General features: G+C 29.3%; 1 protein-coding gene across 2 annotated transcripts in view; it reads right to left on the reverse strand.

The window, feature by feature from the left end:
- Nucleotides 1–2,928: 2,928 nt before the first annotated feature.
- The window catches only part of LOC123305193 (leucine-rich melanocyte differentiation-associated protein-like), a 43,752-nt gene continuing 25,759 nt past the window's right edge, over nucleotides 2,929–20,921 (reverse strand). The window contains exons 1-5 of one of the 2 annotated variants that reach the window (XM_044886835.1): nucleotides 15,407–15,630; nucleotides 6,064–6,291; nucleotides 5,824–5,963; nucleotides 4,733–4,956; nucleotides 2,929–3,081 (exon numbers count right to left, since the gene is read on the reverse strand). In XM_044886835.1, coding sequence (XP_044742770.1) covers nucleotides 3,002–3,081; nucleotides 4,733–4,956; nucleotides 5,824–5,963; nucleotides 6,064–6,291; nucleotides 15,407–15,625 — 891 coding nt within the window. In that variant the 5' untranslated portion in view covers nucleotides 15,626–15,630 and the 3' untranslated portion in view covers nucleotides 2,929–3,001. Of the gene's footprint in view, nucleotides 3,082–4,732; nucleotides 4,957–5,823; nucleotides 5,964–6,063; nucleotides 6,292–15,406; nucleotides 15,631–20,921 lie in introns of those variants that run through there. The other variant, XM_044886836.1, reaches the window with a different exon arrangement.

The raw sequence follows: 20,921 nt of genomic DNA on the forward strand, positions 1-20,921 counted from the left end.
AAATAAAGAGTTAGTAAGGACTTTCCTTCTATACGAAAACTAATAGGGAATATCGATGATTTTTTGTTGTTTCTTTAATAGAAGAGAATAATTATTTTTCGAACAAGAGCCAAAGATGATTTGTTTCTATCTCTTTCTAACAAAACAAAATTTAGCGTGGCAACATAAGTTATGACGTCAAATACTATGTCGGATCTCTCTGTCTCGCATCTGTCTACTAAGTACTTTAAAATGCTTGTATAATCCGTATTTCTTGGTCGATTTAAATTTTATTTTCACTTTTTGTCATCTCTTTTACGGTATTTTTATACCTTGTTAAAAGTTGCGAAAAAATATCATCGATATTCCCGTGCATTTTACAAACCGTAAATGAGAAACTGTTAGAATGTACATCAATGGGCAGCTGGTGCCATATGCCAATACTGCGAAGTATTTGGGTATGAATTAATTCAAATTTGGACGCCAATCTCAAAAAAAGGAGCCCGTAAAAAATAAAAAAGAAGGACTCAATATGAAGTACAGAAAACTGCATTGGTTGTTGGAGCGAAACTCACAGATATTAATATACAAACAGGTTATTATGTCTGTATGGACGTATTACATTCAACTTTGGCATTGCACGATAAAACCTAACTTAAATGTAATCCAAACGTTCCAAAATAAGGTGCTGAAGCCATAGCTGATGTTCCTTGATATACAAGAAATTGTAATATCCACAGAGACTTGAGGGCTTGAGGGTGGAGCATGTCATCGAGATGGTAACTAAGTATGCTATAGTAGCCTTGCCCAACGGACCCATTGCCATGAAATTCCGTCAATTATTAACCATGAAGAAGCTCCAACAATAACAAGAAGACTTAAAAGACGGAAACTACAAGATCTGCTGGGAAAGTAATTGAAGATGAATTAAGGTCAATTTTGAGAGAAAGACAATTGAAATTATGAGACTAGCCATTGGGATAAATCCCCACACCTGATATCATTAAGAGAGAAAAGTTGCTAAATGATCCTTGCTCAGGTGTAATCACCTGGGAGGAGATGTTTTTAGTGGGAGCTTCTTCATGGAGCATACCTCATATTAAAAGTCAGTACTGAAATACTGTTTTTATATGTATATGCCCCCGAATTAGCGTAAGTATCGTTACTTAATAATAAATCTAGTCAGATTGAAAACAGACGTAAGATTGTGAACGAACTATAAGATTTGCAATATAACGCTTTTATTTTCGTAAGTTAATAAACTAACAGTCAAATTGTAATTTAGCGCATGAAGAAATGCAAAGTGCTTGCTTATTGGTTGAATAAGTTATTAGTATAATGACAATCAAAGGATAAATAAGTAAGCAAGCTAATTTTGTGTAGGGTTCGTTCAAAACAAAGTGGCACTGAACAAGAGAGGGTGTAGATACGAGTGCACATACATTTATAAATCATACACTCTCTCTTGCTCGATGCCACTTTGGTTTGAACGAACTCTATTATATTTTAGTTTTACTCTTAGTCTATAATATTATAGACTAAGTAATATTATAATAAACTATAAACTTATTATAATAATTAATTTTTTTAATAATAAACGGCATACTTACTCCAAATAACTATTTTGTTTAAAACTTTTAATTTAATTTAACTGTTTAATACTGTAACTATCCATTTCAATTTATAACTACATGGACTCAAACACGAAGCACGTGATTGGACGGTAGCGTCCGTGTTTATTTATAAACTAACGACAGAAAATCGTTATGTTATAGTTCGTTCTTTACAATCTGAAATTTTACAATGGGTTTTAAATTTTAGAATAATATGGAAATTAAGATTAAATAAAATATGGAAATACCGATCCAACCTGTTTGTGAAATATATATTGGATGTAAAAGCCAATTTTTGTTTGTTCAGTAAATAAATAAATACATAAATTTTGGCAAATAAAAAAAATAAAAATTCGTTTGGATAAATAAATTGCACAATAGGTATGCCTAGAGCGTATATAGCCCAGCTTTGATACAGGCGATTGGCATGAATCCAAGATATCCGTGTTCAATTCCTAGTATATGTGTATTTTTTTAATTATCTTTAATTAAAATAGTGTTAATCTAAGTGTATTTAATTATTCAAAACGGATCGATATATTATACAAAAAGACATAGTTTCGTGTGTATCTTAAAATCCGTTTTTAGGAAGGCTCTCAATAACTAATATTTAATGAAATAAAGTATTAAATATTATTTAATGAAATTTACTAGTATGCAAGATATGAACGTTTAAAATTCCTAATTAAACCAAGAGGAAGATATCCACTAGTGACGTCATGCGTGGGTATCGCCATAGAGAAACTTTGTTTTGCTAAAAGGAGATGGGAAATCTTTGAATGCAATGCAATGCTTATAACTTCTTCGGTTTAATCAATTTTAATTTCACATTCAAATTTTGTCATGGTATCAAGCTTAGTTAAATTTTTAGAAGTAATATGGCCAATTCGACATCAGGATTTTACCGTATTGTAACCATAACAAAAAAAAAATATATATATATATATATATAAATATCCAGATGTGTATATGTATGCACAGTACGTCTAAGTATAATGTACACTAGTATGACTGTTGTCACTTATAGTGCACGTGCATAAGTGCATGTTTTTACAAACTTGACTACTATAATTGTTTTGTAACTATTTATTTATTTCGGGGTTTAAGATACTAGACATCAATTAAATTCATTAAATAACTGCAGTAAATTCTAATAAAACTACAATTAATTATAATAAAACAAACAAAATTAAGGAATTTAGAACATCATTATTTTGCATAGGAAAATTTTTTGCAATAATTAAATTAATTTGGAAAGTTTTAAAAACTATTTTAATTTTAAAAAAGTACTTTGATTTTTTTTTTTTTTTATTAGTAGCAAAATAAAAATTTATGGTACAAAATAATTAACTATTACAAATTGAGAATTAAAATTAATATGTTTGTTAATATTAGTGGAACAATTAATTTTATAAATCATTATTTTTTATAAATCGATTTCCTTCTGAATGTTTTCCTGAGTACCGATATCGCATCTTTCCATAAGCACCTAAAACAAAATTTTTGTTTGTAGAAATTGATAGAAAAACATAATATTTAAAATAAAAATAAAAACAAAAACAATTGTTAATAACGGACTAAATAGTATAAAATAAAAAATAGCTATTAAAACACGTAAGATTGGAAACGAAATACATGGGGCGCATGAAGCAGACACTACACTCTTTATAGTTATGTATTGCATGCGCCCCATGTTTTTCATTTCCAATTTTAGAAGTATTTTAATATCTGTTTATTATTTTATACTTTTTAGTCCGTTATAAAAACATAGTATATATATCAATTTGTTTCTACTTTTTAGGGTTATGTAAATCGGAAAGTTTATTTAAATCAATTACAAAATTCCATCCGAACCCTAAAGAACGTTTTCTTCATATTTCTCTCCTTTTTGTTTTTCTTCTTTCTCCCTTTTAATGCATTGTCATCCACTTCTGAGCTATGGTCAAAATTTCAAGTCCTTAGCTCATCGGAAAGTTAGTTTAAAATCAATTAAAAATTCCACCCGGACATACAAAAGCGAGTTAATAAAATCATGCTTAAATTGTTTTCCAGAATTTATTCAGTAATAAGAAGATTAAAGACAAGCATGTGGTTGGGGCATCAAATGTTAATCTGCAATAACAAATACATTTAAAAGATTCATGACGCAGAGTAAGTGTTCAGGAGTTGAAAAGTATTGCTGATTTTCCAATTTCGAAGAAAATCTTCTCCAATTGCATTGCATTTTCAAATTTCTGCATTCGCGGAGAAAATCCTAGGTTTACATCGTTGGATTTTTGTTTGAGCTATACTCTCAAGAGTATGCGCCTACAAAAACAATCCCTATATATTATAAATGTGAAAGTGCGTTTGTTTGTTTATTTGTTACGCTTTCGCGCAAAAATTACAGAATCAATTTGAATGAAACATTACAATAGGAGCTCATACATCAGAATAAAACATAGGTTACAATTTATAAAGATACTAGTAGTTTCTATTTTAAAAGCAAAGGCCGAGTAGTTTGGGTTCGTAATAAAAAGTTTTTCGAATGTTATGAAAGGAGGATAAGTAAGAGCAAGGAAGGTAAAGTCTGTAACGCGGTGGTCTTTACTTTTAAAATGGAATTTACTCAGAAAAGCGGGCGGGTATAAACCTAGTCTTTAATAATTTTACAATGACCGTCCATAAAACTGAGAGATACGTTATCCATAAAATTGAGAGATAAAAATGTTTATTTTCATATACTCTGTTCGTCTTAAAGCATGGAATAAAAATGTCCATGTTACTTTTACCCACAAGTGAATAAATATTACTCGAGATAGTTCTCAAAGTTTTTAACTATGCCTGTCACTAATCAATACTAGGTATATAATCGGTTTAAAAATATAAGTAGGAAGTTTTGGGGGAATGTGAAATTAACCGCATTAAAAGCTTATATGTGATAATTGCTTATTAAAAATCAACCCGACAATGAACCAAACAATGCGATGCACAAAAAATTTTAATGTTTCAGTTTTATGCCCAAAAACCTTTTTTTTTTGCGTCAATCAGCCTATTAAATTTCCAAACCAGAAACTATGGCTGATTTTCAGATGGCTGATGCATGAGATACTGTGTTTTGTTTATTGGTTACAGAATCTTAAAATTAAGTAAAAACATACCTCTGTGTTCATCTGAAGATCTTGGATTTGTTGCAGATAATGGCGTATAATTTTTTTCGATTGCCTCTAAGTCATTATCCCTTTTATTTAATTTTAAATTATTATCTGTGGGTCGCACAACTTTCATAAATTTACCACGTCGCAATGCTTCCAATCGTTCTTCTTCCGTGACTTTTGTTGAATCCAAAAATTTTAATTTTGGTAATTTATATAAGACGTAATATCTGTGAGAAAATTAAATTACATTTAATAGTTTTGTAAATTTTACGTCTAAAGGAGTGGTTTTTTAATCATAGACACCTTGTCCATTTATCATTTTTTATTATGGTTGGGTAGAGAATTTTATGCCCTTTCAAATGATATTTATCGAGGTAGGGAGTGTCATTTGAAATTTCAAAGTTGGGTTGTTTAGGGGCGAAGGGATGAAATATAAAATTCTCTAGGTACCATTTTTGAACTTCTACTTCAATATCTAAATCGACGTGTTTTCACTCAATACAATAATCACTTCAGGTCAAGAATTATTAAGGCTGGATACTTTTGAAATGAACACACTGTATACGTTCATTCCAACTACCACTCTTTATTTGGTAAAAACAATCGTTGAAGCGGGTTGTATATTGTGCCAAAATTTGAAAATTTGTACATAATCGATGAAGAACTTTTTGAGTTTTTGAAGCGTATACAAACCAACTCAACAAGTTTATACAGTGTGTTCATTTAAAAAGTATCCACCGTTAATAACTCTTGACCTGAAATGATTATTGTTTTGAATGAAAACACGTCGATTAAGATATCGAGGGAAAATCTAAAAATTGTACCTACAAAATTTTAGGTTTCTTTCGGTAATTTAATGGAGAGTGTTCTTAGGTATGTTTCAAGTGCGAATGTAGGGATCTGTACCCGAAAAAACTAAAAATTGGCGATGATCTTCCAAATTGGCTCAGTTTGAAAAAGGGTTTAAGAAAAAAGGCAATTTAATGGAGAGTGTTCTTAGATATTTTTCAAATGCGAGTTTAGGGTTCGTAGCCGAAAAATTTGTCGGGAGTTTGTTAAATTTTGTAAATTTTATTTATCAATAGGTTTCTTACCGATATCGTTGGTAATCATTTTCATCTTTTTCAATATCAGTTAGCTGATCAGGGCATGCTTTATTACCTAATAAACTTAAGTATGTTAGCTGTGGTAATTTTTCATATATTTGTTCAATTAATTGTTCTAGATTCGTTATCTATAATTAAAATAAAAAGGCTAATTAATTAAAATAAAAGCAATTATCTCTATATATTATCATTAATAATTATAGTTGAGAATAAAAATTGGATACTCACATTATTTTTATTTAAGGATAATGTATGTAAATAGGGTAAAAGTGGAAATTGTATATTATCATTTAATTCGTTATTATCTAATATTAATTCTTGTAATGTTTGAAATCCATTTAAACCTTTCAAATTGTATAATGAATTAAAACTCAAGTCCAAAATTTGTACTTTTTGTCCATATAATTTGCCTAATGCGTCTGGAATGTGGTGACAATCTTGTCCCGTATAGCTGAGCTGTAACAAAAAAAAAGTAATCACTCTCAAATATATGTAGTGTCTATGGAAAAATATTTATTTTTGAGATGTAAAACTTTTGGCCTATGGATGTTCTTGATATTTTGAAATGTAAATAATTTCGTAGTTGGAATTAATATGCGCAAAGAATTATCCTTTTACCTCTTACATCATTATCAAGAATAATAAGAATTTTCGAATTTTCGGTATTAAATCTGTTATTACGTTACCTAATTTCCAGTTTATAAATCAAGGAACATTAGGGCAAGCAAACTACAAATATAGGACAAGCAATTAAGAAATGAATGAAGCGTTTGATTTAGGAACAATATAGACGATTTTTGAATTTTTTAAACCTGAATAATCATTAACGATTTATATTTTTATACCATGCATACATGTAATATGCAAGGTATACTAAGTTTATTATACCATGCATATATGTAATATGCAAGGTATACTAAGTTTAGTCCCAAGTTTGTAACGCTTAAAAATATTGATGTCACGCACAAAATTTTGCTATAGGTGTTCATAGAATCACCTAATTAGTCCATTTCCGGTTGTCCGTCCGTCCATCCGCCTGTGGACACGATAACTCAAAAACGAAAAAAGATATCGAGCTGAAATTTTTACAGCGTACTCAGGACGTAAAAAGTGAGGTCGAGTTCGTAAATGAGCATCATAGGTCAATTGGGTCTTGGGTCCGTAGGATCCATCTTGTAAACCGTTAGAGATAGAACACAAGTTTAAATGTAAAAAATGCTTGAAACATTTTTTCGTAAACATCACTGTTTACCCGTGAGGGCGCCAATTAGGCGGAAATTTTACCATACTTGAATATCAGTTATGTATGTGTCACATGTATGTATGTGTTATGTGATAAAGAAATCAACACTGACTATGCATGGTATTTCAACAACTAATTCAGTCAATTGTTTGTTTTCACTTGTTACACTTTTAAATTTCTTGCTTGCTTGTATGGAAGTTGAACTAATTCAATTGGTATTGCTTCTTTACACATTAAGTGTAGTAGAATATTATCATAGTTTCAGCGTGGTCGTATTTTAATCACTTTTTTAATAGCTACTTGATACAAAGTATAAATAAAAAAAATTTTAAAGCCGTTAGTTTAAAATAAATATAGTAAAAATATATTATCATAGATGCGTAATGTGATCATCCAAACGGTTGATCGTTATAGAGAGAGACCTAAATAAAGTACGCGTATAGCTGTCTTCGTCTGTCTTATATTACCTCTATGAAATACACAGCCATGCTAATGTTTACACAATAATTCAAAATATTAATATTAGCGCTTTGCCAGGTTGCGAGACAAAGAGGGAAGACGGTCCCTTTTTTCGGTCTCTTTTTTCACAGTCAATAAGAACAAATTATTTTAATTGAAATAAATATCAAAACGGATTGGAAAACTAGGCAGTGGTTGGTCTCAGGGGTGGCAAAGTTGATCAAACTCAAGGTCTACTTTTTACTGACGAACCAATGTGCGATCTACCAAATAATTCTTGAAAATCTATCAATAAACATAAACATGAGGGGACATTTAAAAAAACTTGTCAGCGTCATTTACCATTCACTGCCTATCGTCAGTTTAGAATCTTACTAGAATTATGATAAACTGACGGTTACTAAATTATTTGTTTACATAATTAACATACTTAATTATATTTTATTATTTTCCTACTTCATTCTATTTCTAAGCATATTTTCTTGTTTTACGATCTAAGATAGTTAATAAAAACTTATTAGTAGCACATATGCTAATTATAACACGACATAATAGTAAATGTCGTATGTAACAGAGAAATCGATTAAATTATTCTGTTGAAACTTTTCAGCAGCTTCATTAAAACATATTAAAAATAGAGCACAATAAAATATTTGGTATTAATGTTAGTTTAAGTGGTCAATTGGTTCAGTTGGAAGAATTCCAAATATTTCACCTAAGCAACCATTTAGTTTCCTCTAGGTTTCTACTGTGATTGTATCTATAAACTTTAACTTCAGTCGGCCAATTTTTGGAAGTGTAGGTACTTACTCATGGAAATATTTTAAGATTAGTTCAGCTTCTTAATCCGAATTTGTCTCAGTTTTTTAATATCGAGGGCCAAATGGCTCTCTATGTTTTGCATGAAATATCGTTATTAGTATATTTCATGAATAACCTTTTATTAAATTTATTATAACAATGCGAGGAGCGATCTTCTGTTTCTTCTGAGCGATCTGTGTTTTCATATTTTCTCTTTTTTATACCCCAAGAGCTGGTCTCAAAATTTTGAGCTTTGTTCAAATCGTATCCAACTTTCAGAAACCCCAATGATCCTTATTTTCTAAAATTTTCGCAATTCATTTTAAGATTATAACCCAAATTGGCGAAAGGTTTCAGATGGTTTGCACGTTTTCAATTATTGTAAATCTATTGAGAATTATTGCACTCTCTTTTTCCTATCTGCTACGGGTACAAATCACCTTCATCACACCACTTTTTGTCTACTACAACAAATATACAACTTTTGCATTCGATTTACAAAAGGTTTAATTTTGGAATTACGTAAATATGAAATAAATCTCTATCTGAGCTGCCGTAAGGAAGTCTGATAGTAGGTTTATCTTTTGGTTTATAACGGATATTGAGCATCCTTCCTTCTATATTTCCCACTTTAATATATTTTTTCCCATCGCTTCCACAATTTTTTATTTCGTATGATAAATTAAAGTATACATAAGAAAAATTAGTTGCAAGATTATTTACAATTTAGGTACCATTATTTAAATTGTTTGTATAGATACGGGCATGGAAAGAGTTAGCTACTACACATCGGTAATTGTAAGCATTAGCTAATATTATATATTTTAATATCTTTGTTGGTGAGAACATTTTATGTTAATTAAATAAATGCAAGTGTGAACATCTGGTTTTGTTACCCAATATTTAAATATAATGATAGTTGGCGAATCTTTTGTACAGAATGTTCGATTTACATCTAGGCATACAAATATCACGAGTATGACAGAATACATGCGTTAAGCAATGCATCTAACTGGGAGGTATATACATGTGTTGAAGCTTCCATATGCGTTGAGATAGTTGTAAGACGCTTGGAGAGTGGGAGTTTCTTAGTTGAATAGATGAACTACAACAGATAAGCTACGATACAATACAAGTCACTTTTGCAAATTCATATAACACCTATAATACCTCTTACTTAGATGCATTTCATAACGCATGTACTCTGTCATTATGATATTTATATGCCTAGATATAAATGGAACATTCTGTATAACGTATATATAATACAATATAATTTTCTGAATTACCTGCAATATTCACAGATTATCTAAAGAATTAACCTACAAAATCTATGTTTATTTATTTTTGGTCTTAGTAATGATTTTGTGAAAATACTTATTACAGTGGTACGAATCGTCACCAATCTTTAACGATATAACAAAATTCATAGTTAATTTTTGTTTTCTAACCTAGGTTTTTTTCCCATTTATTCTATCTAGAAACGCTTCCAATTTCTCTCCAAGACCCTAAATTATCCTTTTTATATTTTTTTATTGACCAATGGTAGGGAAGCGTACCTTTATGTATCAAGATCAACGAACCATTTTTTCTAAAGAAATGCTTAATGAGGTCATAGACTTTTGACTTCGTGAGTATTGGAATTCGCAATTACTTCTTCCTTAATGAAGTTTGCTGAGACGCAATATCGAACAAAAAACAGCAAAACGCGCAGATTTAGTGACTTTAATTTTCGTCACGGCATAGCGATATAAAAGTAACGCAGTTTATGCCAATTTTTTGTTGATCTATTACATTTCTGGTCAGTTTTAAGATTCATTCTTTTTTATTATGTTTCTAGCGTCTTTTGATGCGCTGAATCATTTCATCTTATTATTGAAATCACCAAACAGTGGGGGCGTACATGCTATAACCAGGCTTCCTTCAAGAACTCTCCCTCTTGAAACTGACTGTTTATTTCTGTCTCTCATTGTACATGCAATTAATTATTTTTGCTTTGGTTCGCTTTTTTGACTAACGGATTTGTGACTACAAAATGTTAATTGTAGTCCACGTTGTGACTATAATAACAAACGACCACGCGTTCGTCACATCACTTATGGGCATACACCATGGAACAAAACATTCCTAGAAATTGATTAACAAAACAGAATAAAATCTATGTCGCAATAGTATTTATTTTTGTCTTTTTTCAAAACAATATGCTCACATTATATTTTGTGGAATAAAAAGATAAAAAGAAAAACAATCCGCTTAATAGAAATCATCATACAACCTGTGTATACACTATAATACAGTATATATATTTAAATTAAAAATGGTAAGTATTAGTAAAATGGAAATATGTAGCAAAAGCAAAGTTGTAGACTATAAATCTAGAATAATATAAAGCAAATAGGTAGGTATAATTTCAATTTGAAAACTTAGAATTTATAGACCTTTTGTAAATAGGTTGTTGTTTTCATATTTACATTAAAAAGTTTTATAGTAATAATAAGCTTTTAGTAACTATTAAATTAGAGAATCAAATCAGACATATGTATATTATTGAATATTTAAATTAAACTTGAATTAGCCACAACCAGTATGTGGGATTTTCTCTCTATCTCCCATAGGACATCACTACATATTATAAAATAAAGTCGCTTTTTCTGCCCCTATGTCCCTATGTACGCTTAAATCTTTGAAACTACGCAACGGATTTTGATGCGGTTTTTTTTAATAGATAGAGTGATTCAAGAGGAAGGTTTTTATGTATAATACATACATATTATAGTAGAGTAAGGGGTTGAAATAGGGGTTGAAAGGGATATGCTTCAAAAACTAAAAGAGTTGTGCATCGATTAAGCTAAAATATTGACATGATATACAACCAGCTTCAAAGATCTATTGTTTTTATCTACTTTTAACCTTCGGAGGGTAGAAAGGTGTAGCGAGAAAGTGGGAAGGAATTATCGAATATATACAAATATACCTAAGTGGGGTATCAAATAAAAGAGCATGACGTGTACATTACAAAACTGTTATCCCACGCAAGGAAATGTGGAGGGAGGGGTGCAAGTGGGGATGTTGCCCAGCAAAGCGGGTAGTTCACAGCTAGTATACTCATATAGCAGAGCGGCCAGATAAAGGGGAAGGGGCAAATAAAATGAGTAAAAATTGAAAAAGTTTCTGCTCCTTGCCAAATATATATCCCCCTTTCTCTTCCCGACTAATATCAATCTAACCCTGTTACACTTTTTTGGGCGTTTGAGAGGAGGAAGAGGGGAGAAATGTCTGGCAACAGTATGTAACGATTGTGCAAACATTAGGGAGCTTATTTGGTAAGGGGCAGAAATTTTTCTCAATTGTTATTCATTCTACTTCCCCCTTCCCCTCTATCTTGAAAATAGCCGCTCTGCTATATACAGAAAGGGTCATTTTAATCTATAATAGCCAATAAACAGCTCGTTTTGTAATGAACCAGTCATAAAATAACTTTAACAAAAGTTGCAAAAAATGGTCTTTCTTCATTTTGAGAGTCTTTCAGACCCTCGAAAGGGGGCGGGGGCTTAAAGGAGTTTTTTCATAAAAGTATCTTAAATTTCGGATTACTTTAGCATTTTGACCTTTTTAAAATCTTTTAAAAGCTAATTTAATCTATCTGATTTTTTTTTTAACGATAATCTGAAGCCGATATAATAAGTCGATACACCTAGCAGACAATTTTTTCGCAGGAATCAAAAAATTCTAGGCTTGTTTATTGTACTATAAAATATATATATCATTATGATAAAGTAATAAAAATGAAATATTCATTTTATGAAAATTAATAAAATTTTATGAGCGGAGATTGGACTGACATTGAAAGAAAGTTAAAAGTGACGTTTTCTAGAACATAAGGCGAGTACTTTATTAACTTAGATATTCGCCTACACATATATACCGATATTATATTTATATAGAAATTCGAGAATATGCCATAGAAGATTATTTTTAGAATATTACACAAAATCTTTACTCGCAAAGAATTTGAAAATTTTCCCCCAAAAACATTTTTACAAGTTCGGGTGATAAAAAAGAAAGGTTTGAAATTCAAAAGTTTTGAATTCCATAACTTGCTGTCTACTCTCTTTTCATTTTTGAGGCTCTTTGCCTTAGGTGGGCGTAAGGAAATCTTGAAATGCGTAGGTACGTTCGTCATTAAAACATCTATTCTAAATATATATTGTATATCATTAAATATATTTTGACAAACTTACTTGTCTTGAGGTTGTAGGAGACATCGATTTATTATTTTTAGAAGTGTTTGTACTAAGAAGCTTGATTTTCGAGATAAGAAGTTAAAATAAAAATCTGATCATGGTAAGTAAATTATTTTAAAGGAAATAAATTTGAAGATAAAGAAAACAGGAATAAAAGGCAGGTTTTCGTAATTTAAAGTAAATTAATTTCATTTCTATACTTTCATTCGGATCTAAGGTGATGACAAATTTCAGGAAAACTTGAAAGAATTTAAAACTGAGTTTTTGTTTGAAATGGGCTTAGGACTATGCGTAGGTTTCATTGTTTTTTTAAAACAATTTTAAATAGACTCATTTTTAAAGAATTCTTGTGGAAATTTAGTTTCTCTGAACAAAATTCACTGTTCAACGATTCAAATTTTAATATCTTGATTAGAATTTGACTAACCTACACATTATGACAATAAGCTACAATAGGGTATTCTACTATGTTTGAAAAAGTACTTCAAAAAGTTAATTTTCCTAATAAAAAGCCACAAAAAATTATATTCTGGCAAAATTAACATGCTTCCTGACCATAAAATTAAAATAAATTTTAAACTTCTTTTAAAAGAAGAATTCTTCTGTCAAAAACGCTATCATTCATTTTCGTGATGTAATATTGGTAAAATCAACAGTCATTACTTCAAAACATTTCTAAGCAGTAATTCTCCCCATAGCGGAACTCGTTCTATAATCCACTTCTATTCGTTTCAAAAATGAATCACAATCATTGCTTTTTTTACTACACACTAGGTAATGTAATGAAAGCGTATTAATTTTTTGTAAACAAAAACATTTTCATGTTTTAGGTATTGACATTAGTAATTTTACTTTTTTTTTATCCTGTCAAAAAATCTTCTAAATAGATACAAGTGAAATGCACTGTTGAAAGAACACAGTTAAATTTGGCAGACATGTACCCAGCTATTTACACTTAACTGACAGTTTTTGCCTATATGACATCACATCAGGGCTCGCTCGTGTTTTAGGTCACATGATATACAGTATAAAAGTTACCACTTTTAATTTTAATATAATAAAAAAATTATGTGCTTTTATGACTCAAAATCAGAATATCTAAGTATATTTCTACATAAATTTTATCAAATTTCATAATTCATTTTTTAATCTCTATAATCTAAAAAATACCCTATCGCTTCATGAAATAATTTTAATGATACGAATTCGTTTCTGTATCAACTATATTTAGACACCGGTAGCCGCATGGTTGAGCATATTGAGCCGCATGTGGCCGTAATGATTTTCTTTATAATTAATAATTATTCTGAATGTGTCATTTTTTAATAAATAAGCTCTATTTTCACCTATTCCGTCTCTGTACACTCTTTGTGTAGAATATTCTTTGTATTTGTTATTAAACAATAACGAGTAACTACTATTTCTACTTAATCATACACATATCATAAGAAGTAACAATTTCAAACTAGTTATTCACGAATAATAGCTCCGAGCAATGTGTATGATCTGTCTATTGTCATAGACTTCTTTTAATAAATATTGTCTAGTTTTTCATCTTTTTTTTTTTTATATATTTGTAATATAAACGTGTACTTCCTCAATTTTTCTAATATCACAATAAAATGCAAATTTCATGAATGTAGAGCAGTTCACCAGACACATTTCATAAAAGTAGAGCGTAGGGTGAGTTCTCTATACTTACCCACGTACAATGATGACAATTGTATGAATAGAATTGGCAATAAATGCGATAATAATTAAAACAACGCTGCAAAAATATAGGGACAATACCAAGTAAACAAAACTCAATTGCTACTCGCGTGCGAATAAGCTGTATACGAAGCGCCACGGAAATTACCAAATACTCCCGAAACCGTGATCGGCTTGGTCGACTAGTCGACCTTTTTATAACCGGTCAGCCAAAGTCATATTCGACACATTTCAAGTGTGTAGTGTGTAATTTTCGCATCATGGACACTTAACGCTTCATTGTAGTCAGACACTTCGCCTTACGCCCAATCAGTCATATTTTAACACAAATGGTATAAGAATAGTTTTCCAATAAACCCAATATCGTACCAATTTTATTATTTTAATGTGTTTAATTTCGTTTAAATATTCGATTAAAAAACCTTTATATTAAATATGATGGAAGCGATGGGAAAAATTTACTTTTCTAACGCTTTCACTATGAGATACAGATAGGTTATGTTTACCAAAAAAAAAAAGGATTAGTGGTTATAATTCAGAAGATTTGATTTGAACAAACTAACTAAGTAACATTGCAAGTTATGTTGCATAGAAGAAGCTGTCGAGGTGAACTTCAAATATGGGGAGGATGGCTCACAAAGCAGCTGGAATAATAAAAATACTTTTTAAGGAAAAACCTTTTATTGTTCTAAAAAGTAGAAAATAATCTTATCAATAAGTCACTCATACCTCACTATTTGTAAAAGCTTGAGGCGCTTAATATCAAGGATGAATCGAAAAGTAATTAGTAAGTAATTTTTGATATTTTAAATTAACCGCCTCAAGCTTTTACTAATAGTCGAATATGACTGACTCATAGATAAAATTATTTTCTACTTTTTAGTACAATAAAAGCTTTTCCCTTAAAAAGTATTTTTTATTAAAATTTTTTTTAACTGACTCGTTTTAGTGTAGATTTTAGGGGTGCTAGGATCGAGGAAATTTGGAGGCCTTCTAAAGGTAATTTCATTGGACCACCTGTATATGGAATGTATCAAAAGCTTGTTACAACAAATATTCTATCTATACATAAAAACGGTAAAGAAGCTGATCACTAAAATAAAATAAAACAAACCTTATGAATTCTATCTCCGGTAACAGTATGAACAAGATTTGTATAAGCTATATGTGATAAAATCTTATTATAACATTGATGAGCTGGTGATGTTGATGTTGATTTGTTGATAAATGTTACATTTTCTTGATCACTAGCTTGTTTTTCTTCGACTCCGACTAAGTAACTAAATGATATGAATGATACAGATCCTATACTATTTTTAGAATTTATTATCATTCAATCTGCAACAAGTAGTTATTTTAAATTTTATTTTTAATACAGTAAAAATAACTCAAATATCGTTGATATAAAAAAAATTGTTATCACTTTGAAGCCGAGCCAAAGTCTATCGCTCAAAGAAATTAGCTGTATTGAACAGATAATTTTATGGCATCAATGTTTGAAAATGATTACGAGATTATTTCTTTTGGCGCATTTAAGCATCTAAGTTACTAAACATTTTGACGAACAATTAACTTCACAAAAAGAACCTATTTACTGGCTAGCTCATGCGATTTCGCGCCATTAGATTATTTTTTTTGAATAGATATACAGTGTGCTGCATTTAAGATGAATGATACTCAACCGAAATCTGAACTTTAAACTCAGCCTACTACAAATTCACAAATAGGACCGGTTCTTAATATTTTGTCTAGCCTCAGAGATGGCTATCAAAATTATTAGATAAAGATGCTTGAATATTTTTTTTACTCATTTACCCATTTGCAAGACAAAATTAGCATTTTTAATTTTTTCATTCTTTTGCTCTTTTTTCAAAATAATTTTTTCAAAGTTTATTGAATTATTTGAACACATAACAATTCAAATTATCAATTTGTCCAGTTTTTACATTCCATAGCTATAGTAATAAAATTTAAAAATTAACTTTTATAACTAGAGTGCTATGGAATGTAAAAAACTGGACAAATTAATAATAATATCTGGATGACCGAGCTACGCTCGGTATTCTTAAAAAGACACAAATTTTATCACTAATAGAAGACCGTTTTAAATGTCTCCACACAAATACCAATTTGAATCATTAACTACGATATACACCAATAGATGTCAGGAAGAGTTATAATTTGCATTGCCGGTTTCAGTTTTTCATGAAAAAACGAATAAAACGACGTTTTTTTAAAATGAAACCTTGTTAGATCGACTTATCGTCCCAAAAAACCCCTACATACTCATTTTCATGAAAATCGTTTGAGCCATTTCCAAGATCGTTGATATATATATACAAGAATTGCTCGTTTAAATATATGAGATAATAGTATTATGTGATCAAATATTTCAATAAACTTGTAATAATTTTGAAAAAAAAAGAAGCAAAATAATGAAAAAATTAATTTTGTAATGAAAAGCGGTATATGAGTATAAAAAAAATATTCGAAGCCACTTATTATAATAGTTTTTTTCGACATGTCCGAAATCATAATATTTAAATATTAATGATATAAAATTTTCTGTCAAATGAAACCAATTCCATGGTTGTAAAAAACATTTTTCTGTCTTCATTTCGTTCTGCGCCTCAAAAAAACAAAAAAAAAACATCATTTATATTAAAACATAAACTATTTTAATATAAATGATGTTTTTTTTTGAGGCGCAGAACGAAATGAACACAGAAAAGTGTGTTAAATGTTAATCCGCTCAGTTTACAGTTTACAACTTTGGGCGGTGGATTTGATTTTCACAAATTCTTCATATCCTTCTATTTTTGCTTTATTAATCTTTAATTTTACTGTAATGTGTTTATTATTATTAAAAACTGAGATTTCTTTGTGTTTATCTACTAATGATATTCATAAAGAAAAATAATACAACTCATATAATCATAAATTGTTAACTGATATATGAATAATATTATACAATTGGTTGAAAAATCCACGTGAAATTCGCATGTGCACAAAACAATTATCTGTATTATAATCTTTCTCAATAACCTCTACGAAGCTAGATATGCTCTTTTGTTTTCATTCTGTATAAAAATATTTTTTATCTTATAGTTTAAGAGCTGGACGCAATGATCAAACAAAAACACTTAACGTATAAATTAGCAAAAGCAAGTCAACTTTTCAATTAAAAATCTTGTAGATATTAATATTTTCGCATAAATAACGGATTGAAGATCGCACGATTTCAATCAAAGATCGAATTCGTTGCCGAGATATTAGTTGATTAGTTTGTTTTGTTTCAACTACAATGGCCAGGATTAACCATAGAATATTATACAAAGAAAACGCGAGGGATCTGCCAGCCTGTAAGTGGTTGTGATATGATGGATGAGAGAGAAGACTGCCAGTGAGTTCCCCAGTGTCCTTGTCTCTCCAATAATGTAAACAATATGTAGCCAATGACAGCTAGATTATACAAGGGCACAGGAGAACTCACTGGAAGTCTTCTGTCTCATTCATCATATCGCAAGTTTTCTGCCATGACGTTCTAATCTCATTTTAAGTCGCAAATATGTAGTGTTTATGATCGAAGGGTGAAAAATAGAGGTGATGAATTACTTTATATTATAAACTTATCAAAGTTTTATTTGAATATTAAGGATAGAATACATTGATATTTAGAAGTGTCCAATCAAAACCAAAACTCATTAACATTTATTCAAATTAATATTATATTCTGAATTTATTTGTGGGTTTTCCGATTTAATTGTATATAAGACATTATTTTAATTAGTAAAAAATTTTCCAAAATACTATCTGGAACGGTTATATCGCAAAATTAAGCAATACATTTTGAATCGCTTTATTAGTCATAATTTGTTTGAAGTATTTTTGGATTAGAACATAAATATTTTTTTTTTAATGGTTATTCAATTGTTTTTCTAATTTGGGCTATTTCGGGCCGTTCCGGCTGTTTTTGTAAACTGTAATTAATCGAGACTGGAACTTCGATTGAGCACTATTGCGAGTAAATTTTGCCTATATGCATTTAATTTTCTAAACTGATTTTCTTTCATCGCCTTTATTATAATTAGATTTATTTTATTTATACTCTCTTTATCCGTATGATTTTTTTATGCTTATTTAAAATTGCTGTTTGTATGTTCTCTATTTAAGTTAATAAATTATATCTCTATGTATTTTCTCTTTATTAGTGCATTGAAAATAATATTGAACGAATTGCAACAGCAATGTAGAAGCAATTTTTACAATTTAACATCTGTTTTGAAATTACTCAAACGTATATATAATAAATACATTCCGTAATAAATGCGAAAAAAAAAACGGTGAAATAAGATTATAGTTTTCTGTAAATTTGTTAAAAAGAAAGAAGATGTTTATCGCATACATTGCTGTTAACACAATTAAATATAATTCAGTTTTGAACAATTGTTTTTACATTCTTTTGATAACGCCGGTGGTAGATCAAATATAAAAAGAGATATGTGTTCTTTTTGTATAAGTATTTTTAGTCTATTATTACTGTAAGAAGTAATATCTGGATGACCGAGCTTTGCTCGGTATTTTTTTAGTTGAAAAGACACAAATTTTATCACTTATATAAGAACCGTTTAAAACTCCACATAAATAGCAATTTGAATGTCCCGGTAATGTAATTTATTTCGTTAACTACGATATACACGAATATATGCCAGGAACAGTCAAATTTTGCACTGTATGTTTCAGTTTTTCATGAAAAGACAATTGTGCAGTCCGCCATCAAATTAGCAACGAATAACATAAGAGTAATTACGATTAGCTAATTCATACTTATGATGACTACTTGGTAGTCGAAATATGTATTTCTAAAATACAAAAAACAGATCTAGGAAATTGGGGCAATAATCGAAATTTATTTCGAAATATCCTAGAGTTCTCATTTATTATCTTTGATAATATTTATACATATATGGTATCACAATGAGCTCTATAGCCTAAGGGTGTCCTTCGTGGACAGTCAATATAACCTAGTCTAACCTAACCTAACCTAGACAAAACTATTTTTGGTATCAACATCAAGTACTGTATATTTAGAAAAAGAGCTTTTTTTATTATAATTTAAGATTTATTATTAACTTTGTTTTATAGAATTTCATTTCGTGAAATAATTTTTGAAATTGTCACACTACTTTAGTCAGGTGTAAACAAATTACTTTAATTAGATGTTTTTAAGAAAAAAGTATATAAAAGTTCAAAAGTTTTTACTAATGGTTTACATAATTAAGTATTTTAATTTTATGTTAATAAAAACAAAAGAGTGTCATATGTCAAAATACATTTTAGATTTAATCCTTAATAGTCCGAGATCCGAGATCGTTCAAAAATTTTCCATGCGAAAATTAAGCATGCTCAATGACGAATTTTGCCGGAAATACAAATAAAACAATGCATAAGAATGATATATTCAAATATTTAGATTAAAGTGTAAAAAAAGGTTGACATTGTTTGGTTGTTAGTTTTTTTTACTATTTGTAAATATTTCTTTTAGGTGCAATTCAAAATTACATAATAAATATTATAAATAAACATAATTACTAATTAGCTTAAAAGTGTAAAACACTATTCTAATAAACATGTAGACACTGAAATGGTTTTTAAGTGTTTTCCACATAGTGAATTTTGGTTAAAGTTTCTTTTGGTGTAATTTATTTAGGTTACTATTTTCTTCATATTTTCAATATACTATGAAAGTTGGGATAAAAAAAATAAAATAAAACAAAATGATGCCTGATGCTGTGTAGTGTATCATTTGGTACTGACACTTTGAAACTTTTTTTTTTTATTATCTTATCAATTCCATTTTTGTTTTTAAAGAAATATTATTAATACATTGGAAAATTAGGAAAAAAATATTTTCATATCATCATATTTTTATTATTAAAGAAATAATATTTTTTATAGTTGTTAAATACAAAGTGTCTCAAAAATAATTTAATCCAAAAAAAATCTTTTTAATTAATATTGTTGAAATTTTAATTTAAGGGCAATAAATGTTGTAGTCGTGTAAATAATTTTTAAGGTTTATAATTAAGTTTTTTCGACGTGAGATGATTAGATAATTTGGCGTAATTCGTAATTAATTTACAACATGAGTAATTACCATACTTTTTTTGTAAAGTTTCCAGTTACGAAAAAACAAAAGGAGTAAATTTTAATATATATAGCTACGGCCAGACGCAATGGCAAACATTAAAAAGCAACAAAGACAAATAAATACCAAACATTAGGTGTATAACATCGCAAAGTGAGTATAATCCATACATAAAACGTTGTTATATATTTGTGTATTTTTATTAATCCCATCAAATTAGATGAAATTTGGTATGATTTAACAGAAGTTCTCATCAACCCTAGCTTAATGAGTAGTTTGGAAAGGTAGCTACATTTTTATTCGCTTAAGTAACCCCTTTAGGGTTGATGAAAAATATTCATTTTTTGACATTTCACAGATATTTTAGTCCTCTTTGATCTTTGAGGGTTTATTTCTAAATATCTGGACTCCAACGTTCGATTCCGATCTTTGAATTTTGAAAAACAAAAAGTAATAGCTCCGTTTTTATAAACAGTAGAGC

The sequence above is a fragment of the Chrysoperla carnea genome, chromosome 1, assembly GCF_905475395.1.
Source record: "Chrysoperla carnea chromosome 1, inChrCarn1.1, whole genome shotgun sequence".
In the NCBI taxonomy this organism is placed as follows: Eukaryota; Metazoa; Arthropoda; class Insecta; order Neuroptera; family Chrysopidae; genus Chrysoperla; species Chrysoperla carnea.